This window comes from Heterodontus francisci, chromosome 27 (genome assembly GCF_036365525.1).
Source record: "Heterodontus francisci isolate sHetFra1 chromosome 27, sHetFra1.hap1, whole genome shotgun sequence".
Taxonomy (NCBI): Eukaryota; Metazoa; Chordata; class Chondrichthyes; order Heterodontiformes; family Heterodontidae; genus Heterodontus; species Heterodontus francisci.
Genome location: NC_090397.1, coordinates 42,296,230 through 42,318,900, shown reverse-complemented (window position 1 = coordinate 42,318,900; position 22,671 = coordinate 42,296,230). Strand labels below are relative to the sequence as shown.

Below are 22,671 nucleotides of genomic sequence, written 5' to 3'. Positions count from 1 at the left end.
CTCAAAGTTCATTGAAAATAAAAGCGTTATGGGGCCAGCTCAGTAATTCTTGGAGTACGCCCCACTGAATCCAGCCAGTCAGGCCAAGCATGAGAAATGTAATATGTTGAATTGAATGGTTTATATATTTATTTTCAAGGCTTCACAAGGAGTTCCATTAGAGATACTAATTTAATAAAACAGCCTGTAAAATTGGCCCCATGAAAGTCATTGGTATTTTTCACCTGATCACCACTTTTCTGCTGCTTGCCTATTTTAAGTGAATGCTGCTAGGATTTGCTGCTCTGGTCTGTGGGAATTGAATTCTAAAAGGCATGCTTTACTGATTACTACCACCTCAAGCATTCTGTCATGCGTGTAAATCTGCTTCTGTATTGTCGTTGGTGAATTAGTTGCTACTGGGAGTTGGTACTTTCTTTTTCCACAATTCTTTTCCCACAGAAGTCTTGCTGACAGCTGTTAGTTTACTGATAGTGAGAATATCCTTCAGCATGCCAATTCTTTTTAGACATTCTTTTGGAAGTCCTTGATTTAGTAGAGCAAGAGGACTTTACAAGGTGGAGGAAAAGCATATGCAACTAATGAGCTTGTTGCTTATTCACACTTATCTTAGGAACCAAGCATTCAGACCTAGGTACATCTACCTGGGTCTGTCTGAAAAGAACTTCTGTGTCATTTATGATTCATATATTTGGCTGTAACCAAGTTATGTCACCTTCTCAAACAGGACTACTGCGCAAGTATTATCACAGGGACAGTTCTGCAGTGGCTAAGAAAGTGACCTCTGCATAAGAACAGAAGAATAGGAGCAAGGGTAGGCCATATGTCCCCTTGAGTCTGTTCCGCCATTCAATAAGATCATGGCTGATCTTCTACATCAGGGTTGTCCAACCTTTTCACGTGGTGGGGGGGGGGGGGGGGAACATTTCACTTTTTGCCTTATACAGGGGGCTGGTGAGACAATTTCATAAAGATAAAAGCATTAAAAATTTATCTTACTATTAATCAAAACAGCAAATGTGCACTTTTGTGAAGTAGCTTTAAATGAGAAAACTAATTTATTCACTTACTTTCTCTTCACTATGTTGAACACTGATTTAGTGAGCTACCTGGCATTTTTTTCAACATTGAAACATAAAAGATAGGAGCAGGAGCAGGCTATTCGGCCCTTTGGGCCTGCTCCGCTATTCAAAAAAGATCATGGCTGATCGTCTAATTCAGTACCCTGTTCCTGCTTTCTCCCCATATCCCTTGATCCCTTTGACATTAAGAAATATATCTATCTCCTTCTTGAATATATTTAATGACTTGGCCTCCATTGCCTTCTGCGGGAGAGAATTCCACAGGTTCACCACCCTCTGAGTGAAGAAATTTCTCCTCATCTTGGTTTTAAATGGCATACCCCATATCCTGAGACTATGACCCCTCGTTCTGGATGCCTCAGCCATCGATAATATCCTCCCTGCATCTAGTCTTCCTAGTCCTGTTAGAATTTGATAGGTTTCTATGAGATTCCCTCTCATTCTTCTAAACTCTAGTGAATATAGGCCTAGTCAACCCAATCTCTCCTCATACGTCAATCCTGCCATCCCAAGAATCAGCCTAGTAAATCTTCTTTGCACTTCTTCCATGGCAAGAACACCCTTCCTTCGATAAGGAGACCATAACTGCATACAATACTCCGGATGTGGTTTCACCAAGTCCCTCTATAACTGCAGTACGACATTCCTGCTCCTGTACTCAAATCCTCTTGCAATGAAGGCCAACATACCATTTGCTTTCCTAACTGCTTGCTGCACCTGAATGCTTGCTTTCAGCAACTGGTGTACAAGAACACCCAGGTCTTGTTGCACCTCCCTCTTTCCCAATCCACCACCATTCAGATAATAATCTGCCTGTTTTTACAACCAAAGTGGATAACCTCACATTTATCCACGTTATACTGCATCTGCCATGCATTTGCCCACTCACCCAACTTGTCCAAATCACATTGGAGCCTCTTTGCATCCTCCTCACAGTTCACATTCCACCCCCCCCCCCCACCCCCCCCCCCCCCACCCCAGCTTTGTGTCATCTGCAAACTTGGAAATGTTACATTTAGTTCCCTCACCCAAGTCATTAATATATATTGTGAATAGCTGGGGCCCAAGCACTGATCCCTGTGGTACCCCACTAGTCACTACCTGCCACCCGGAAAAAGACCCATTTATTCCTACTCTATTTCCTGTCTGTCAACCAATTCTCAATCCATGCCAGTATATTACCCCCAACCCCATGTGCTTTAATTTTGCACACCAATCTCTTATGTGGGACTTTGTCGAAAGCCTTCTGAAAATCCAAATACACCACACCACTGGTTCTCCACACTACTCAGTACTACAGAAAGCCAAGAAGAGTATAGAAAGTGGAGGGGTGAAATCAAAAAGGAAATTAGGAAAGCAAAGAGAGGGCATTAAAGAATATTGGCAAGCAAAAGCAAGGTGAGCCTAAAAATGTTTTATCAACACGTTAAGAGTAAGAAGATAACTAAGTAGAGAGTAGGGCCTATAAAAGACCAAGAAGGTGACCTATGTGTAGGGGCAGAAGATGTTGGTATTGTTGGTAATGAATACTTTGTGTCAGTCTTCACAATAGAGGGGGACGATGCAGATATTGTAGTTAAGGAAGAGGGGTGTTAACTATTGGATGTGATAAACATAGGGAGAGAGGAAGTATTAATGGGATTAGAATCCTTGAAAGTTGATGAATCACCAGCGTCGGATGAAATGTACCCCAGGCTGTAAAAAGAAGCAAGAGAAGAAATAGCAAAAGGTCTGACCATCATTTTCCAGTCCTCACTGGATGCAGGTGTAGTGCGGGAGGATGGGAGAGTTGCTCATGTTGTACCTCTGTTTACCTTGTTTTGCTTGCATAAGTAGTCAATATCTGCCCGCACACTTCTTGTAGCGATGTGGAGTATTCCAGATAGAGGTCCATCTACCAGGAGTGATCTTGATTGCACTCTCTCCCTCCTCTCTTTCTCTGTCGGTGTCTCTCCCCCTTCCTCTCTATGACCCCCTTTCTCTGTGCCCCCCCCCCCCTCTGTGTTCGACCCCTCTGTCATTCCTCCCTCTCGGTATTTTTCCCTCCCTTCTCTGTGTGTCATTGGAGAGGAGGGCTGTTCTCACCCTCAGGTACAGCTGCTGTCCTTTGCTGTGCCTGTTCTAAGTGAATATCCAGGTTTTCTTCAACAAAGGGAGCATTTCTTGACCAAATTCCTTTGCTGACCTGGTAGATTTCCTCAAGCCAAAAATTACAGTCTTGCAATAGCAGCAGCATCTGCCTTTTATGAGCTGGTTTTCTCTGTTGTGAGGTCAACTGCCCACTCCATACTGCATGTCCTGTGCAAAGCCAGTGATCCCACCACCATTTCAGCCAGGACTGCTGAATCAACCTTCATGTGTCAATCAAGCATATTATTTCTAATCACGGGGAGAAGGTCAACGGAAGAAGAACATGGGTTGATAACGCTAAAACTTCTTGCTGAAACCATTATTTGACTCATTCAGTTATGCCAATTGTGCTACAAATGGTGGGCCAAATGGTTACTGATGGGCTGAATGCATTCTTCTATGCTGTAAAGCTCTATTATTTTATGGCCACATGCCAGAATCGTGATATGTTTCATTTTTGTATCACTATATTTTTAAAAAACTATGATGTACTTGTATAAATACACACCTCCTTTCTTCTATCATTTGCTTTCTGCATCAACCATTTGACTGAGGCTTGGGGTGACTTTGGTGTGCATTCGAGGAATGTAGTGCTGTTTTTCACTCCATATTGCACAGACTCCACTGCATTTCTGTATGCTGAAATTAATGCATATATTTTAAGATACATAATACCATATTTATTACATTAAACAAGAAGCCAGAATCATAGCATTTGTCATTAAGATTATGAAAGGCTTTGATAGGGTAAATGTAGCGAGAATTTTTTCACTCGTGGAGGAGACCAGAGCTACATGCCATGAATATAAGCTGGCAGAGATGCATTTAAGGAGAAGCTAGATAAGCACATAAGGTAAATAAGGCAATAAAAAAAGCAAACAAAGCACTGGAGTATGTTGATGGGGTTAGATGAAGTTGTGGAGCATAAACCTGTTGGGCTGAATGGCCTGTTTCTGCACTGCAAATACTGTGCAACTTTGTAACTATGTGACCTGCTGTGTAGTTCCCATATTCCTTTTTGTTCTTATAGACAGAAATTCACAGTTTTCATAATTTTCCTTTTTATAAAAGAATTATTACTTGACAATTCCTAATGTTATTGCTGCTCCTTTTTAGCCATAAGCAATTAGAATTTTTCCAATGCCTACTTTGGTAGCATGAACGACTCTCGTTCTGTTGCATTCTTAATAGCAGATTGTGATGTTCACCTTTTAGATTAAAGCCCCTGCACTGTGTCATCGGATTGCCATGTCTCACATCCTGCCTGCGGCTTCTCCTGTAACCAAAACAAGACACAGTTGAAAAGGATATAACCAGCGATTTCTGTGATGGTGTGTTAGAATCTGCATGCCAGGTAGAACAGTGAGCATAAAATGGAGTACATTTTCATCTTCACTTGATGGGCAGTATTCTGGCCAGGTAGGTTGCCCGTTTGTTATAGAAATCAATGATTGAAATCAATGGAATGAAGATCAAGTGCGTTCTACAGCAGGCAGGTGACCCTCTCCACCAGATTGCAGCCTAGGCATTGAGGACAAAATTTACCCCCATGTGTTTCAAGGGAATTACTTGTGGAATAAAGAGTTGTGGGATTCTGTGAAATAACCTAGCTCTGTTTGTCTTGTGCTCTAGCACTCCAGAAGAAAAATTGCTTTTGCTTAATCCTCTTCCAGACAATCTTCGCTTACATGGAGATACTCCTTTTTTCTTTGCATGTTGTCATTGTCTGACCATACAACAGGGCAACAGGATAGAACTGCAGAGTTCAAGTGCACAATGTGAAGGTGCTTTTTTTATAAGCGCATTGGTAGGAAGCTTAAGTCTGTCAACAGGAAGTAGCAGTAAAGAATAATTTATTTGCCTCCTCCTCCCATTTGTGGAACCTCTCAACTAATGGCCTGACAGAACTGACAGATATTACCAATGATAAACCGAGTGGGTTGGTGAGGTATCGCTTGGCTAAACTCCAATCCCAAGTCTGCCATTAAGTATCTTATTATCTCTCCACTGCTGCTGCCTTCACTGGAAAGCTCGTCATTCTCACTCCATAAGTGTGAGTGATAGGGATGCGAGTGGCCATTCATAAATCTGAACAAGTGGTTAATTTACATGGGTAAAACTTGAAAAGAATCATTCATGGATGTGATGTGCTATTTCAGTATTGTATTTATTCCTGGTGGCATTAAATTGAGCACCTATTCAAAGAAGCTCATTAAAAACAGAATAATTCCCCTCAGAATGCTGAATGTGTCATTCTTTCATGAGGATGAAAGACCCATTCAAAAACAGCAGTGGCACTGCAGAAAATGGAGGCAATGGGGCCTTTACATGTGACAAATATCCTATATAGAGTGATTGTTTTATGAATTAATCCCTATCTTAGCCACTTAAACATTACTGAACTGCTTCCATTGAGTTTGTTCCCATTGATGCAGAACTTGATACAGAAATTGCTTCATTTATTATCAGGTGGATTTGACAGCAACTGAACAACAGCATATGCATGGCTTGGCTGTATGGGTGAACTGAGAACCTGGCTGTCCCATAGTTAGAGCCAAAGCAGTGGATTTAAAGCCTTAAACAGCATTGGTTTTGACATCAAAGGCTCTTGTATTAGAGGCGCCCAGCAAAACCTCCTCCGAGCAGAGTTTGATGGCTCCAACAGCATTGGGACTATGGGGAGAAAGCAAGGCAGTGGAATTAATATTTTGTGACTTTAGCAAAGAACTGGAACAGATACAATGGGTCGGACTTTATTCCAGCAACAGGGGTCCCAGCGGCGGGCCAGAAGGCTGGGCGAAAGCACACCTCGGCCCTTCGTAGCTTTTAACTGCCCGCCGTCAGGGAAGCCGTCCCTTTAAGAGATGAGTTCCCGTCTCCAGAGAAGCTGATCAATTGGAAGGCTGGCAGCTCTGCAGTAGTGGCAGCCCCACTTGTATGATCACCTGAAGAGTAATGTCCCTTTAAGATCTCAGTATGTTATGAGCCAAGTACTAGGATGCTATCATGTGACTACAAACCAGCGTCACCCTGCTACTGTAACACCTAGAGGAAGGTTCTGTAAATAGTTTGCTCTGTACTGTACATAATAGTTTAGCTGTAATAAACTGGTTTGAGATCTTCAACGAGCTGGACTCCACGCATCTCATTTATGTTACATCAGACAACATAAAGAACTCATGGCAGCACTAGGAGCAGTGGCCAGTACCAGTACTGCAGGAGGCCCTGCAGTACTGAAGAGAGGAGACGACCCTGGGAGAGGTAAATGGGGTTAGCGTCAAAGGGGCCATTCAGGCAGGCCACGGTGATGGGGTGGTGGGGGGGGCAGGGGTTGGTGAGGGTTCTTCCCGAGGCGGCGGCAATCGCCGCTGGGGGGGGAGGGGCATCTGGGGGCTGTGTGGGGGCCCTGGATTGCCCCCAAAAGGAGGGACCCACCTGATCCCACTAGGAGGCCACCAGGCTTTACCTGGTGGCATCTCCCCACGGCGGCAGGCTCCTCCACCTTCAGCGAAATTGACGTGTAGGCAGGAAGAGGCCCTTAAGTGGCCATTTAATGGCCTCCATTGGCCTGGGGTGGGAAGAGCATCCTCAGCCTTCCCCGTCTCGGACAAAATGGCAGGGAGCTTGGGCAATGTCGGGATTGCCGCCCCTGCCATTTTGTTTGCTCCCTGCCTCAATGCATGCCTGTAAGGGTAGATCATAATTCAGCCCAATCACTTCCTTCGGTGCTGTAAACCTCTATGATTCCATTAAGGCTGGTTGGTTACATAATAGATTGCAATCATTGGTGACTATGCAATGCTTGCAGCATGCATATGTGATCTTTTAACTAAAGAATCTATTTGAATAATTTCCTGAAGAAATCAAATATTTTAATTGTTAGTTACTTATTGAATGTATAATTAATGGACTAATGGCATTTTTTGAGCAATATTAAACAGCATACAATATTGGTTGTTGCTCTTACTTACCTTTTGCCAGTTGGATAGAACCTGGAGCAGGATTTGCCATCCCAAGCACAATAAGGGTCTCTGGCTAAGCAGCAGTCAGCACATGCTGTACCATAGACATGGCAGCGATGAAAAGACACCTGAGTAATACCTTCATCTGAGCTCACATATAGCTGTTGCTGTTACAAAAATAAGATCATAAATGGTAGTTAATACAGAGGATCTCTTTTTTCCTCCTAGTTGTGTAGGAATGCACAAGTGACACAGCAACAAACAACAAAGCAGTCACTGGGTGCTAATCAAGAACAGGAATGTTGGCTGATTTTTTACTTTACCAGCCCAGGGGAGCTAAGGTCAAGTGAACTGACCTCTGCTCAGCACCTGGCTGAGACCACAGATTGGACGTGAATCCTTCCTGGTTTGTATGTTTTAGGAATGCACCAGATGGTGCATTCTATGCACTGACACATTGGTACCAATGATCTACTATTCTGAGCACTGAGGAGGTATTTATGTAATCTCGTCAAGGAATTAGACCTTTTAAATTCAGATAACTTTGCCTGCATGCGTATTACAAAGTGTTACAAAGTATTATATAGTATTTGCACAGAAACAGGCCATTCAGCCCAATAGGTCCATACTGGTGTTAACACTCCACAAGAGCCTTTTCCCACCCTTCTTCATCTATTCCTTTCTCCCTCATGTACTTATCTAGCTTTGTCTTAAATGCATCAATGCTATTTTCTGCAACTACTCTTCGTGGTAGTGACTTCCACAATCTAATCACTTTCTGAATGAAGAAGTTTCTTCTGAATTCCCTACCGGATTTATTAGTGACTCTCTTGTATTTGCATTGAAGTGGATGATCAGCCATGATCATATTGAATGGCGGGGCAAGCTCGATGGGCTGACTGGCCCGCTCCTATGTTCCTATTTATGGCCTCTACTTCTGGTTTTGCCCATAAATGGAAACATCTTCTCTACGTCTGCCCTATCAAATCATTTCACAATCTTAAGGGCCTCTATCAGGTCATCACTCAGTCTTCTCTTTTCTAGAGAAAGGAGGCTCAGCCTGTTCAATATTTTCTGATAGGTATAATCTCTCAATTCTGGTATCGCTCTGGTAAATCCTTTTAGCATTTTCTCCATCCTATCTATAGTATGCAGACCAGAACTGTGCACTGTACTCCAAATGTGGTCTAACCAGATTTCCATACATAACTTATATCAATAGGTGTATATCATATCTATAGGTGCTGGAAGGTAGGATTAGGAAGGGTGGCTAGTTCTTTCAACCAGCACAGACATGATGGGCTGAATGGCCTATCTGTGCCATAACTTTTCTATGGTTCTTTCTATGGCTCTAACCTCTCTGCTTTTCAATTCTATTCCTCTTGAAATGAACTCCAGTTTGCTTTTTTATGGCCTTATGAACCAGTGTTGCTACTTTTAATGATTTCTGTCTCTGCATTCCTAGATTGCTCTGTTCCTCTACCCCATTTTTACGCTTACTTTCCAAAGTGTATGTGGCCTGTTACAATCAGGTGAGGAGGGTCCATAAGGCTCCCCTCTTGTTTCTCTCCTTATTTGACCGCAACAAGATTTATTTCTTTTAAACAGTGGATATGCTTACCAATTCAGTAAGCTTTAACCCTTTATGTGGCTATGATCATAAAAGAACCAATCGGACAGGTTTCTTGAGTTTAAACAAGAACGAGGTTAGTTTATTGTACTAAAAAAAAACTCATCATTCGGCATAGCACGTGCTCATGACAGGATGGGCAAGCTGCACAGAATTTACAATTTGACGCATAGGCACCTCTGAAAAAAAATACAACAGCAAGGTTCTATGATTCTTAGAACCATAGAACAGGCAGAGACAGAGGGTTGAATTTTACTAGCCCTCTGACATTGGGGGTCATGGCGGGGGTGCCCGGAAAATTCTTCCAGGACAGGCCTGCCACAGCCCCTGATGCCAAGAAGGCCCCACCACATTTTACCAGCGGCGGCAAAGTGTCGGTGTGGCTCCCCTGCTGCTCAGTGGCAGGGCCTTCATGTTAATATAAAAATTAATTAGAACACACGCAAATAAACTTACCTTATTCCGGCAGCCGTCCCACGCCGATATTTCGGCCGCCGGCCAGAACATTGGTGGGGAGGGGGGAGCAGTGAAATTATCAAGGTGGGCGTGGGGGGAGGTGAATGGGGAAAAGTGTTTCCATTGGCTGAGGGGATGATGAGAAGGGACTGAAGAGCAAAGATTAATAAGTTTGGGGGTGAAAGATCGGTACCGGCAAAAATGGTTTTTCGCGGGGGGAGGGGGAGAGGGAGAGGGAAATAAATATATTGTTTGAACATTGGGAGGGGTGGAAGAAAAGGTTTGATGTTCAATTGACAGTCTTTATTTAAAGTGATGTGCTCTTTAAAATTTTTATTTGCCGGTGAGGGCTTGAAACCCTTTAGAAATGGCACTGGCGCCTGCGTGGTGGCACTGGACGCCATTGCCAGGGATGGATCGGCCGCCCCGCTCTATGTCATTGGGGGCGGCCACTTCACCCCCTCCATCTAAATGAGCCCCTGTGTGAAATATCGCAGGGGCTCAGTGATGAACAAGTCGTGTGCGCACTGCTCCTTTTACAGCCCTGAGACACAGCAAGCACCACAGAAGAAGAAGCCAGAGCAGAAAAAAACATCACAGAAGGACAGAACACAGCATTAGCTGTGTCCAAGCAGCTTCGAGGAGCAAGGATTCAAAGTGGATTGTCGATTGTCGCCTTTTGTTTAGTATTTTGCTTAAGCAATTATTCTGTTGGCTTGTTTAACCAAAACCATTATCTGAATACAATTAATGTTTAAATTTTGTATTTTGATTACTGCTGTAATTTAACATTTTTGCACTTTAACAGTGTTCATTTATTTCTAGATTTCTGCACTGTGTTTAATTTGTTTTTTGCTATTTAACTGAGTTTTATGTTTCTCTGCATCACAATAAAATGAACAGTGCAGTCAAGAGTGTTTTTAGCTTCACTGCAAAACCACAGCACACACTACATGGGTCATTTTCATTTGTTAGTGGTACTTAACACTTTTCACAAGTTTATACTCTGGTCTCAAATGGAACAAGTTGAGCCAGAAACCAGTCTAACTGGTCACAACTGTAAACAATATAATTTTCAACTGGAACCAGGTTTACTGGTGTCAACTTGAGCCAATATAATTTTCAGCTGGAACCAGTACAACTGGTCCCGTTGTCCAAATTTCCATGGTCAACTAGTTTGGATTTATGGGTGGGAAGCCAGCCAGAATCACAAATCCAAGCAACCACTCATTCTGACTGGCGTCATTGCAGGAAAAGTGTGCATAATTACTGGCTCTCGCAAACAAGCCATCAGTCCCCTGTCTTAGGCTTTTGTGGGTCACTGATTGCTTGTTCCTGCAAATATGAGAGATGTGCAGCTCACAGCAGGCCATACCTAACGCACAAGGTCTACAGGCAGAGGATAAACTTCCTTGCCATTGCTGAACACCAGTGTCTCAGGAGGTGGCAGACATGTGCAGCCTGCTGGAACAAGACATGTTACCAAGTGGACCTGGTGGCCACACTTTACCAGCATGTGTTAAAGTCACCACCACCTTCAACTTCTTTGCCTCTGGATCCTTCCAGGGCTCTGTCGGAGATGTTTGCAGGAAATCGCAGTCCCCTCTGTCCTGTGCAGCTGCACATCTGTGAGCAGCAGGCTGTTGCTGCTCTGGCTGATGCTGGTCAACTTGGTCCTCATCCGAGATCCCAAGTAACGCAGCATAAGTGACACGTCTGTAGAACTGATTGATCAGAGCTCCAAAGTGCACAGCAGACGTACAAACCCTCATAGTTGTCAAAGTAACCTCTCAGCACAGGTACTGTGAACAAAGCCTTTTACATAAGCAGGCAAAAGGGCAGGTGTGAGGTTTCAGTATTTATTGGCATATTTCCCTGTCATTTCTTCAGCACCCTCAATTGCCATTATGTTCTTGCCTTGCTTTCACAAGGGAGTTCCATGAAGCTGACGAAACCCATGGACCCACTGTTAAATTGCAAAAGCCAAGTTGGTATTGCTGTAATTGAGCAATTTCCATATTAAACGAGACAACCCGCCTCTCCCGAGAGGATTGTGCACACATGGCCCACCATGCTGGAGTTAAGTGCAGAAGTTGCAAGGTTGGAACTGGCTTTACGACATGCTCGCATTTTCCATGACTTAAACCCCCATCTGCACCCAACCCTGCGTTAAAATTCCGCCTCCATCCCCCCCCCCCCCACCACCATATTTCATGAGTCTGTTATGTGCTATTTTACTGAAGGCTTTTTGGAAATCCAAATACATGATGTCTACTGCATTACCCTATTTTATTTCTGTTACTTCTTCAAAGAATTCAATAAGGTTGGTCTAGCATGATCTTCACTTTTGGAATGCATGCTGACTACTCTTTATTATGTTTTCAGTTTCTAGATGTTTTTCTATTATATCTTTGAGTAAGGATTCCATTATCTTTCCTCCCATTGCCAAAGCTGATTGGTCGGTAGTTCCCTGGACTTGTTCCCTCCATTTAATATTAGGCTGTCTGAAATTTCCGTACTTAAATCAGAATAAGGCTAAAGCTAGTTCATAAATAGAAAAACTATTAGCATTCACGTTATCTGATCGTAAATTGTTAAGTTGACATGTTATTTGATATTTATTGTTGCTCCATCTTTTCTGCATTAAAAGTAACTTTGTAACCATTTGCATCATAAAGTTATAAATTTTGTTTTAAAATGGATTGATACCAACTCCCTAACTTGCATTATGGAAAGTGACATCAGGACACAATGCTTTCATTGATGATGTTCTGTGCCATGTGATCTCTTCACACTGAGGATCATAATGTCAGCTATTGCAAAGGTTCACTAGGCAACTATGTGCAATACTTGTTCAGGAGTTCAAGTGCATTTTCTACAGGCACTAATTTCATTTTAACCAGTTCTTTACCTTGGAATAATCTGCTTCAGATTCTAATTGGTCCACCAACATTTATGGAACAGCATTTTATTTTTCAGTTTAGTGAAGTTATTTGTGGTTAGTGATTCACTCTTTAGTTTGGTTTGATTCACTTTAGTTTGACTCATACAGGATCATTGGAAATAAGAGGAGTAGGCCATTCAACCCATCGAGCCTCCTCTGCCATTCAAATAGATCATGGCTGATCATCTAACTCAATGCCATTCTTCCTCACTATCCCCATATTCCTTGATGTCAACAGTATCCAGAAATCTATTGATTTCTGCATTGAACATGCTCAATGATTGAGCTTCCACAGCCCTCTGGGGTAGAGAATACCACAGATTCACTACCCTCTGAATGAAGAAATTCCTACTCATCTCTGTCTTAAATGGCCTGCTCCTTATTCTATGTAAAATTTTGTTCACAAACGTCTAAATACTGGTTACAATTTTTTTTGTGTTAAAAAGAGCTGACAGGACCCTATAAGACATTTCGGAATAAAACTTAGAATATTTCAAGTACCTGTGACTTCTTCCTGAATTTTCTTTCTCACACAGGTTGCAGCTATACTGCTACTAATGACTAAATACCCAGCTCGAGGCTATGTTACACTGCTTGCCTGAGTTTGATGTAGTTCGACTAGACACTTCACCTTTTAGTTATATTGCAGTTCTTGTGTCAATGCAAAATGAAAATCGCCTTGCACCAATCCAAATACTCCATTATAACCAGGCTATAACACTAAGAAACTATTTTACTGAAACAGCATCATGACATTAGCAGGTGTAACACACTGACTGACAACAGTTTTAATCTCAAAATGCAACAAAATGCCAAAAAATTGATTGAAAAGGATTGCAGTAAATAAAATAAAAAGCTACCTTTTTGGATGAAATCTTCATTGTTGTGATAGCTGATCGATTCTGCAAATGAGAAAATTGTCATGATTATTTTAAAGTTAACTTGTATTCTTGGTGTAATACCAAGTAAACTTATAGATCTCCAAGTCAATTTTGATTAATTTTGAAAACAGCAACAAATTGAATATAACTTTCCTGTTTGAAGTTGGCCTTTATTTCTCCTATGTTCTTTTGTGAACTATGCTTTCATGTTTATACTGTGATGAGGTCAATCAGCCATAAAGACAATAGTAATAATTGTGCAATAAAAACAGAAAATAATGGAAATGTTCAGCAGGTCAGGAAGCATCTTTGGTGAGAGAAACAGTTAACATGCTGCATTTTATGAGCCTTTTAGGGACAGGTTGGAAGCTGGGGGAATGGAGCAGCCGTGAAATGGCGAGGGAAGGCAGGAGTTTGAGTGCCCATTGCTTTCCCTGACGCAGTAGAATTTTATCAACAGCTGGGAAGGTTAAGGAGGGATTTCCTGCCAAGAGGCCAACTGAAGTCCTTAAGTGGCCAATTAAGAGCCACTTAAGGACCTCTTCTCCCTGCCGCTAGTACTTTGGCAGCTGCGGAGGGGGGGGGGGGGGGCGCGGGGGGTGGTGGGCTCTGCCACATGGGGGTACTGCCCAGTAAAAGCCACCAGTGCGGGCAGTAAATTCTGCCCAACATTTCAGGTCAATTATGTTTTGCCAGCATCTATGTAGAGAGAGAGAGATAGAGCTAATGTTTCAGGTCAATGATGTTTTGTCAGTTCTGATGAAAGATCATCGGCCTGAAACATTAACTCTGCTTCTCTCTCTCCACAAATGCTGCCAGACCTGCTGGGTATTTCCAGCATTTTCTTTCAGATTTATTATTTATTTCAGATTTCCAGCATCTGCAGCATTTTGCTTTAATAACATTGTCTTTGTGTTACAGAAGTCTCTAAACAGCTATATAATAATGCATCAGATACTTTGAAGATGCAATTATTCTGATACTTTTAAATCACTAAAAATCAGTTTCTGCATTGCACGAACGTCAGCATAACTCTGAAATCAGGTTCCAATTTGATTCTAGCATGCAGCTATGAGAGACTTTTGGGAAGGCCATCTCACATCCCTTGGGCTTGGATCCACAAGTAGCATCGATATTGAATTCAATGCTTTGCAAAAAGGGTCACTCAGAACACTTATTTTTACTGGGAAGGACTGGAGCTCTGTGGATACAAAGATCTTCCTTCTGGCACTGAAACCACAATTCCAACCAAGTAGAAAGACTCAGGTATTACCAGTAACAAATTCTTTCTATAGTTGCTCATCTCATACCATCAGCACAGTATATTCGCAACATTATTGTTTATTTAGGATCAATATTATTGCTGCTTCAAACTACTGTTTAACATAAAATAGCTGCACATGGTTTTAATAAAATCCATATAGGTATTGTGATGTTCTTGGGACTGGAGTGAGGTTTAGCCAAGTTTAGAATAAGATACGTGAGACAGAGAATGCAGGCTGTTGAACGTAATGGAGTCTTCTTTATTCTATTTTACTTTCTCTTTCCCTTTGCTAGCATGTGTATTCTACAGCAGTCCCAAGCAATACACAATGCAATTGCAATTTCAAAACACTACAAGTATAAGCAGGGCTATGTGTGGTTCAGAAGAAATTATTAGAAATGGGGGGCTGATTTTGATGTGACTCCTTTCATTGAGTGAGAGGTGTCCCCCTCTGAGGTCACATTTTCAGGCATCTTGCCATTGGAAGATGTAACTCTATGGTACATGCTAGATAAAAGACTTTTAATTCTACAGATTTATTCCATCCTGCTCATTTAAATGTGTAATCAATGCTGGAATTCATAGCGATGGAAAACAGAATGCAAAAAAGTACTTTTTCCAAAAAAATGCCATTGTGAAATTATTAAAGCAATAACTTAATTTAATATAGACATTTGGATTGCATTTGCAAAGCAGTACAGTCCAAGATTCCCTAATGTTTCTGTGTTTCGATCTGGGATATTGCTTGTACATAAACTGTGTAAATTTAAATAATAGGTGTTTTGGCAGCCTGATTGCTCCAGCGGTTGAGATCTTGGCTCCTAATCAGAAGGTCACAAATGCAAGTTCCACTGGCTGCCTGTCACTTGCACTCATTTTCCTTAGTTGGATGAGGTCCATGTGTTTTCTTCAGTCAGTCTGTCAGACCAAATGTGATGTAATAGAAAGGCATTCCACTCTGGGGAAAATGAAAAGTGACTTTGAGTTTTGCTGTGTCCCCCTTTGACAGCTTCACCCTATAACAAGGGATGGAACAGCTGTGATGATGACTAGCACGGAAATATCTCCACCGGAGGTCTCTTTTACATACTAAAAAAACAAAAGGATTTACTCTGATCCACCCATCTTACAGCTGTTTTTTTCACATGGTGACTTTGTTCATAAAGAATGTTCATAGTTGTTTCAAAAATAAAATTAGTTTCTCTTGATTGAATTTATATAATTAAAGGGATCAGGAAAATAACAGGAAACATTAAAACAGATAAATGTCTTCTAGTAGATGATAAAAATCGCAAATTTTTCATTAGCTAATGAAGGTCACAGAATTCCTTCCTTTTTTAAGGAGTACTTGTTCACAAAGTACTTATGACACAATGTCTAAAAGATTAATATAATGTTAAACATAGTGAGAACCAATGGATCGGAGTGTGCTACAGATGGGAACATGAGGAGCTGACATGATATCATTCTATATCAGGCAGTTTATAAACATTTGCCAATCTGAGAATGTGTTACTGTCTTTGTCTCACTCTAGTATAATGATTAATTTACACAGTGAATTCTCCTGTGCGAGTATGCAGGTCCACAGGGCACAGGGTGGCAGCCTGTAGCTAGCAAGTAGCTAGCAGAAAGACTGTGTAGAGTCAGTCTGCAACAGGTAGAGCAACAATCGGTGATAGAGCTGGTGCTGAAGTGGGTGAGTATTAGCCCTATGAGGACGGGGGGGGGGGTGGGGGTAGGTGAGGTGAATGATGCAGAGTCAGCTAGGAATCAGGAGGAGAGCAGCTGTAAACAACACACAGCTTTGACAGGCATACTGCTGAAGTAGGAGAATGGGGCCCCAACTGGAGGAGCAAGAGATGGCAAATGGGGTGGGGGACATCAATTTGGAAATGAGTTTTATTCCTTTTAGTGTGTAGTTTATTAGTAAAATGAAACATGGCTATGCAATTCTTATAGGGATTGCATGTGATGGAATTTCTGTTTGGTCACAAATATGACCATAGGCACCAATCACAAATAGTAGAAACAACGAACCAAACAGGAAGCTCAAGAAGAAGAACAACAGATGGACAGAAAAGATAGGTAACTAGGGAACAGAGTTTGTCGTGTGGGCCATAAGCAATGGCTTCAGTCTTCACCATATTTAATTGGAGGAAATTTCTACTTGCCCAATACTGGATGCTGGACAAGCTGTGTTACGTGTAGAGTTACAGATGATAATGTTTATCCCTAATTTTCGGGATGCAATGATTATTCAGGCTGCCAGACTAATGGAATGTTATTCTTTAGATTCCAGCACTTTCTGCTCAGTAGCATCTTGTCAAATAAAAAGACAAGTTCTAATTTGATTTCTTTTTAAAAGTATCAAGTAAGTTGAACAAAGCCTTTTTGAGGAAAACAGATAGGATGAGAGAAGGAAGAAAAGGATGCTTTGTCAAGACTCCAGCAACGTTTATTCTGCAATTCTCATAGGAATTCACCTAAAGAGAGTAAATGCTCTGTGGTACCCCATCCTACTGGACACCTTATAAGAGTCACCAGGGGAATGAGAGTGCTTGGTCATGGGGATCTTGCCAGGGATCCCCCTTGGTCTGCAAGAGGAATGGGTGGGGAGATGATGCAGGCAGAGCAACATCAAAGAAGGACAGGAGGGAGAGGTTGGACTGCTTCCCCACTCTGGATACAAGACATCCCTCCTCCTCTGGACCTCCTCCACCAGGACCTCCAGTGTTGCATCCAAGAACCTGCTTGCCCTCTCACTCAGTCCCTGAGGCATCCTGCAACCTGTTGCTGTATGTCAGCCAGCCCACTCCACAGATGCTGCCAGACCCGCTGAGTATTTCCAGCATTTCTTGTTTTTATCTTAGCCCATTCCACACCTTCAGTGGAAGTGGGTTCATGGAGCCCACATGTACTGCTCCATGAAAATTGCACCTAATCAGCAATTGAGTGCTAAACCTGCAAGTGCCTGGTTTAGCTCCTCTGGGTATATTCAAATTATGGCAATCAGCAATTAGGACTAAGATTGCATGCTAAATCCAGATTTTGAAACAGGTGTGTCTCATTAGCACAGCACCCATTTCACCTTTCACCCTTTCAGCAAAATAATCCCTGTAATGTTTAATCACTCCCTCCTCCAGTGGAAGTGATGCAGCCCTGCCACTGGCAAGATGCAATTAGAAACACAAGTTTACATTTGCAGTTCCCATTCAAAAATATAAATATATTCATAATGGAAATATAGGAATAAAAGATAACAATGCTTCTAAAATAGGGACTAAGTAATGCCTTCACAACCTGGCCCAAATATCCCTGCCTCTAATCCCACTTCACGATACTTGGCTTTGACCTCCCAGTCTACAATTTCCGTGGGTGTTCCATGGTGGTGGATTTGCAGAACACCTTGAGAAATAGCATACACGGCTCGAAATAGCCATTTTCGCCACTTCTCCGGGGCTTCTGCTGCAGTGAAGGTGAGAAATTGGGAGAATTCCGCAGGGTTTCTACCTCTCTAGGATTGTCCTAGAATCTCCTAGAATTGAAGATTAATCTCCAGGAAACTGCTACCAGCTCCCCAGGAGAAAAATCATTCTGATATCAAAAAACGTTGTGTACGATTGTGTCATTGTCTTTGAAAATGTAGTTGTGATAAAAAATATTGGCATTGAGATAAAAAGGCCGTTTGGATGATGCTTGACTGTCAAGTCAATCAGCTATTAAGAGCCGATCTGTGGGAACGCAGTGCGGTGTGACATGAGAATGGTCATGTTGGGTGACTGATGGCCGGACCGTGGAGTCTGGAGACAGGGGACCGTGTGATGAAATCACCAGGAATTAGGCCAATCAGAGTTGGCAATCCTATCCCACCACGTGCTAGGGCATGAGAGATCAGCTAGTGTTTTAAATAAATATTTTATGAACATTCAAGTTACTCTTTTATATCAAGTACTTTTTCAAAGCAGCTGGCACAAATTACACCCCAAGCTGCTTCCTTCTAAGTATTCCAAGTGTTGACGCGAACTGCAGAACTACCACGTGTTCCAAAGGAAATCAGATCATGGGGGCATTAGTTCCAGAATCGCGAAGAATTATATGAATGTATTGTGACTATTTATTTAAAATCTTTACACAGACCAGCTGCAGTTAGCTGAAATCTATATCCAGTATTAAGAAAAGCAAAATAAGTAAATGATGCGTGAAATAAACAATACTTTAACCTCAACATGTTGCAGTCTGCACTGTGTTGACATGCACACACACCCCATGAGTCTAACATTAAACCCAGAGCATACTACTTCAAAGCAGAAATGGTTTGGCTGCCTAAAAAAAAAATTACAGATCTTTGGGGACTTATATAATTAGCAGCACGTTCTGTACGTCTTCTGTTTGAACCTAAAACAGCAGTTTGAACACAAAGAAAGGCTTGATTATTTCCACATGGGTCTGCTACATGACATCTAACTCTGTCTGTTTATGATTTTGACCAACATCTTTTCACCTACGCAACACTGCTGAGTTAAACTTGGAAAGGCTTCCTTATAAATTCCAATCTAATAAATAAAAGCTGGGCAGTGCTGTTTAACTTGCTGTGATAGAAATACTGAGTCAGACCTCAAAAACTTCCATTTCTTCCAAAATAAGCTCTTCATTAGCCGATGCATTTTTAGGCAGAACAACAATTTTCTGGATAGTTCCCTTATCTGAAAGACACATTTGAAAGAAATTACTTTACAAAATGAAAATTGGTTCAAATGGAATACTAAGATTCATTGCTAATTATTTTTTTTTTGAAGGCAGAGTGGTTTGATAAACCTTACAAGATAAAGAAACAATAGCCTAGATTTTCCATTCTGGGTGTAGATTAATTTCAACTTGGTGTTAGTGCAAAATGGGCCATATTGGATCCTTTCCATTGTGGAAAGAAAAGAAAAAATCGTCAGTGTGTACATCGAGCGGTTTATCTATTATTGCACTTTTTACACGATCATCAGAAGTTAAAATTGCCCCCAACTGGTGTGAAATGTGCCTTATACAGGCCGAAACTGAACTGTGCTGTTGGCACCAATTTTTCATGGAAAGTTCATTATCATGCATAGCTTCAGCTGCAGATGTGTGGTGGAAGCACATTAGTGGTGGGTTATTATGCCACTATTATGCATAGTTGGAATATAATTAAAGAGGGGATAGGAGAACAAAAATCCTTACAGCAAATGTTCTGAGCAGTTTTTGCCAAGACTGATGGGGGGACTGACTGAAGAAATTACAGGTAAAAATGAAATGAAATGAAGTCCTAAGTGCAGGCATGAGTCTGTAAGCAAGTGACCTAGCAACCCAGCAGTTGACACCCATTTGGTTGCCGAAATTGAGGTGGTTCTGTACAAGGTGGTTGTGAGGAAACTGGCCCTCCTTGTCACTCAGTGGCACCATCCTCATAGGTCATCGTTGCAGCATGCCTGCAAGGAGGTGGAGGGAGGATTCAGGTTGCCAACCCTGTGCTGCAGGTGTCCTAACAATCGATGGCACAACTCTGCGTCTAGATCTTTGATGACATTTCCCCAGCACTATTGTTGGGTAGACGCAACAATCCTTTAGACATGGCTGGTGGCATCTTGGTGGGCATGACCAATCAGCCTGTGCTGACAGTCTGTATCCCTAGTAGGCCAGCTTTAGTGGAACATAGGAGCACGAGCATTGTTCTTCTGAATGTTTGGCCAGTAAAAGACTTGCATTTATATAGTGCCATTCATGACCACAGGACATCCCTAAGTGCTTCACAGCTAATGAAGTGCTTTTGAAGTGCAGTCACTGCTGTAATGTTTGAAACATGGCAGCATATTTTCAGACAGCAAGCTCCCACAAACAGCAATGTGATAACAACCAGATATCTGTTTTTATGATGTTGAGTGACAAATATTGGCCAGAACACCAGGGAGAACTCCCCTGCTCTTCTTCAAAATAGTGCCATGAGATCTTTTACATCCACCTAAGAGGGCAGACAGGGCCTTGGTTTAACGTCTCATCTGAAAGACGGCATCTCCAACAGTGCAGCACTTCCTCAGTACTAGACTGGAGTGTCAGCCGAGATTTCTTTGTGCTAGCAGTCTTGGGGTAGGGACTTGAATCTAAAACCTCTGACTCAGAGGTAAGAGTGCTACCAACTGAGCCACAAGAAAGATTTCCTCAGTAGAATCATAGAATGGTTATAGCACTGGAGGTGTCCATTTGGCCCATTGTGTCTGTGCCAGCTCTCTGCGAGAGCAACTCAGCAAGTCCCACTCCCCTTCCTTTTCCCCGTAGCCCTGCAAATTTTTCTCCAGATAATTATCCAATTCCCTTTTGAAAGTCACAATTGAATCTGCCTCCACCACACTCTCAGGCAGTGCATTCCAGATCCTAACCACTCACTGCATAAAAACGTTTTTCCTGATGCTGGCTCTGGTTCTTTTGCGAATCACTTTAAATTGGTGTCCTCTGGTTTGCAACCCTTCCACCAATGGGAACAGTTTCTCCCTATCTAGTCTGCCGAGCCCCCTCATGATTTTGAACACTTTTAAATGACAGCTGTATGGCTTTATGAAATCCTGCTTGCTCGAGTTTAAATAACTTTTTTGGGCATCATACCTGTGCCAAGGAAGAGGACATGGTATCTTCCATCTGCAGCCCTCACCTGGTCCACCACTATCTTGGTATACTTGTAATCGGTGTTAATCCTTACAATCAGAGGCTGCTTATTGATTGGATAAATAGCATTATACATCATAGGATGATTCCGGATAAATGTAACCACTTCATCTGGAAAATCCTTCGTTGACAATGTGTTTGGTGTAAACGCTCCTCCAGGGCACTAATAATTAAAGATGAAGACTTGAATGTAATACAAAGCAGGTAAAAATCTATTTCATTAAACTACATTGAAATTAATGTTTCTTGCCTGTCTTAGTCTTTGATTTTCAGGCACTTGACAATTTAAGTTATGTTATTCTTGTGCTGTTTGGACTGATATTATCTCTGGTAATTCTCTCCTGCTGCAATCAACTAGATTTTTTTTAATGGTAAATTATAAATATTTGCACCGTCCAAAATGAAACACTGTTCATTAACAATATGCAGTGATTATTAGCCTGATAAAACATCCCAGACAATCTGCACTCCAAACAACAATAACATTTAAAAAGGTATTTTGAACATGATTTTAAACAGTGGAGAGTAGTATGGTTATTTCAGTACTTGCTATTATGAAAAGTGGGAAGTAGTAAAGAATGAAACAGTTTTCTTTATCCTTTTGGTAACAGGTGCTGTAAACTTCTGTTTTGTGGGTTTTAAACGTCATTGCAAGACGACTGACACATTCAGTGGATTTTCTTTCTGCTGTCTAACACTAAAAACTCTGGTATTACTGACTTGCAGTATCTTTCACCAGAACACAATCTTTATTGAAATTTTCCAGTGGGCTGAATTTTACCAGCCCCTCGACGCTGCAGGACACGGTGCGGGGGCCAGTAAAATGCTGCAGGGAGAGGCCCGCCATGACCTGTAACCTCGAGAAGGGCCCACCGCATATATCCGGCAGCGAGGGGACCTCGGTGCGGCCCCCCCCCCACACCCCCGCCACACAGCGGTGGGGCCCTTCATCTAAATATGCAAATGCACATAAATTACACGCTGATAAACTTAGCTGCAGGTGGTGGACATCCCACGCCGATTTTACCAACTCCCAACGCAGCTCGCGCGCCTTCGGAACTCTGTACAGAGCTCCGGGCAAGAACCTGGTGGGGAGGAGGGGGAGGAATAAAATTTTCAGGGCGGGAGGGGTGGCGAAGCGGGGAAATCAATTTTTATTGGATGTGGGGATGGTGGGCAGGGGCTGAAGGGCAAAATATTGAAGGTTGGGGGGGAAAGTTCTGGTTTTTGAACAATCAACTGATGGTCACTTCATTGCCTGAAATGATCATTGCGGGGGTTAGGGAAGGGCCTCCATCACTTGTTTTTAAATGTATTAAACATCGTTTGCATTTACCCTGTAAATATTGAACTTCTTTGTAAGGGCTTAAAGCCCTTTAAAAATGGCACTGGCGCCTGCACAGTGGCACCGGACACTGTTGCCGGAGGCGCGGAGGGCACCCCCTCTACATCATCAGGGGCAGCCACTCCACCCCTCTATTTAAATGAGCCCCCCGCATGTAATATTGTGGGGGCTCAGGGATGGCGCACCCGCATGGGATGCACACTGTTCACAGAGCTCGCCACCGCAAACTGTGGCGCATTCATAAAATTCAGCCCAGTGTGTGTAACCAGCAAAACTAAAACTCTAGGGGGAAC

At 42.3% G+C, this 22,671-nt stretch overlaps 1 protein-coding gene across 7 annotated transcripts in view; it reads right to left on the bottom strand.

The window, feature by feature from the left end:
* The window catches only part of sema3c (sema domain, immunoglobulin domain (Ig), short basic domain, secreted, (semaphorin) 3C), a 296,068-nt gene that overhangs the window by 5,791 nt on the left and 267,606 nt on the right, over positions 1-22,671 (bottom strand). For all 7 annotated transcript variants that reach the window (XM_068059199.1, XM_068059194.1, XM_068059200.1 and 4 more), the window contains 6 exons: positions 20,974-21,196; positions 18,964-19,052; positions 13,065-13,106; positions 7,184-7,341; positions 4,421-4,488; positions 3,721-3,851 (listed from right to left, as the gene is read on the bottom strand). In XM_068059199.1, coding sequence (XP_067915300.1) covers positions 3,721-3,851; positions 4,421-4,488; positions 7,184-7,341; positions 13,065-13,106; positions 18,964-19,052; positions 20,974-21,196 — 711 coding nt within the window. The remainder of the gene's footprint in view (positions 1-3,720; positions 3,852-4,420; positions 4,489-7,183; positions 7,342-13,064; positions 13,107-18,963; positions 19,053-20,973; positions 21,197-22,671) is intronic.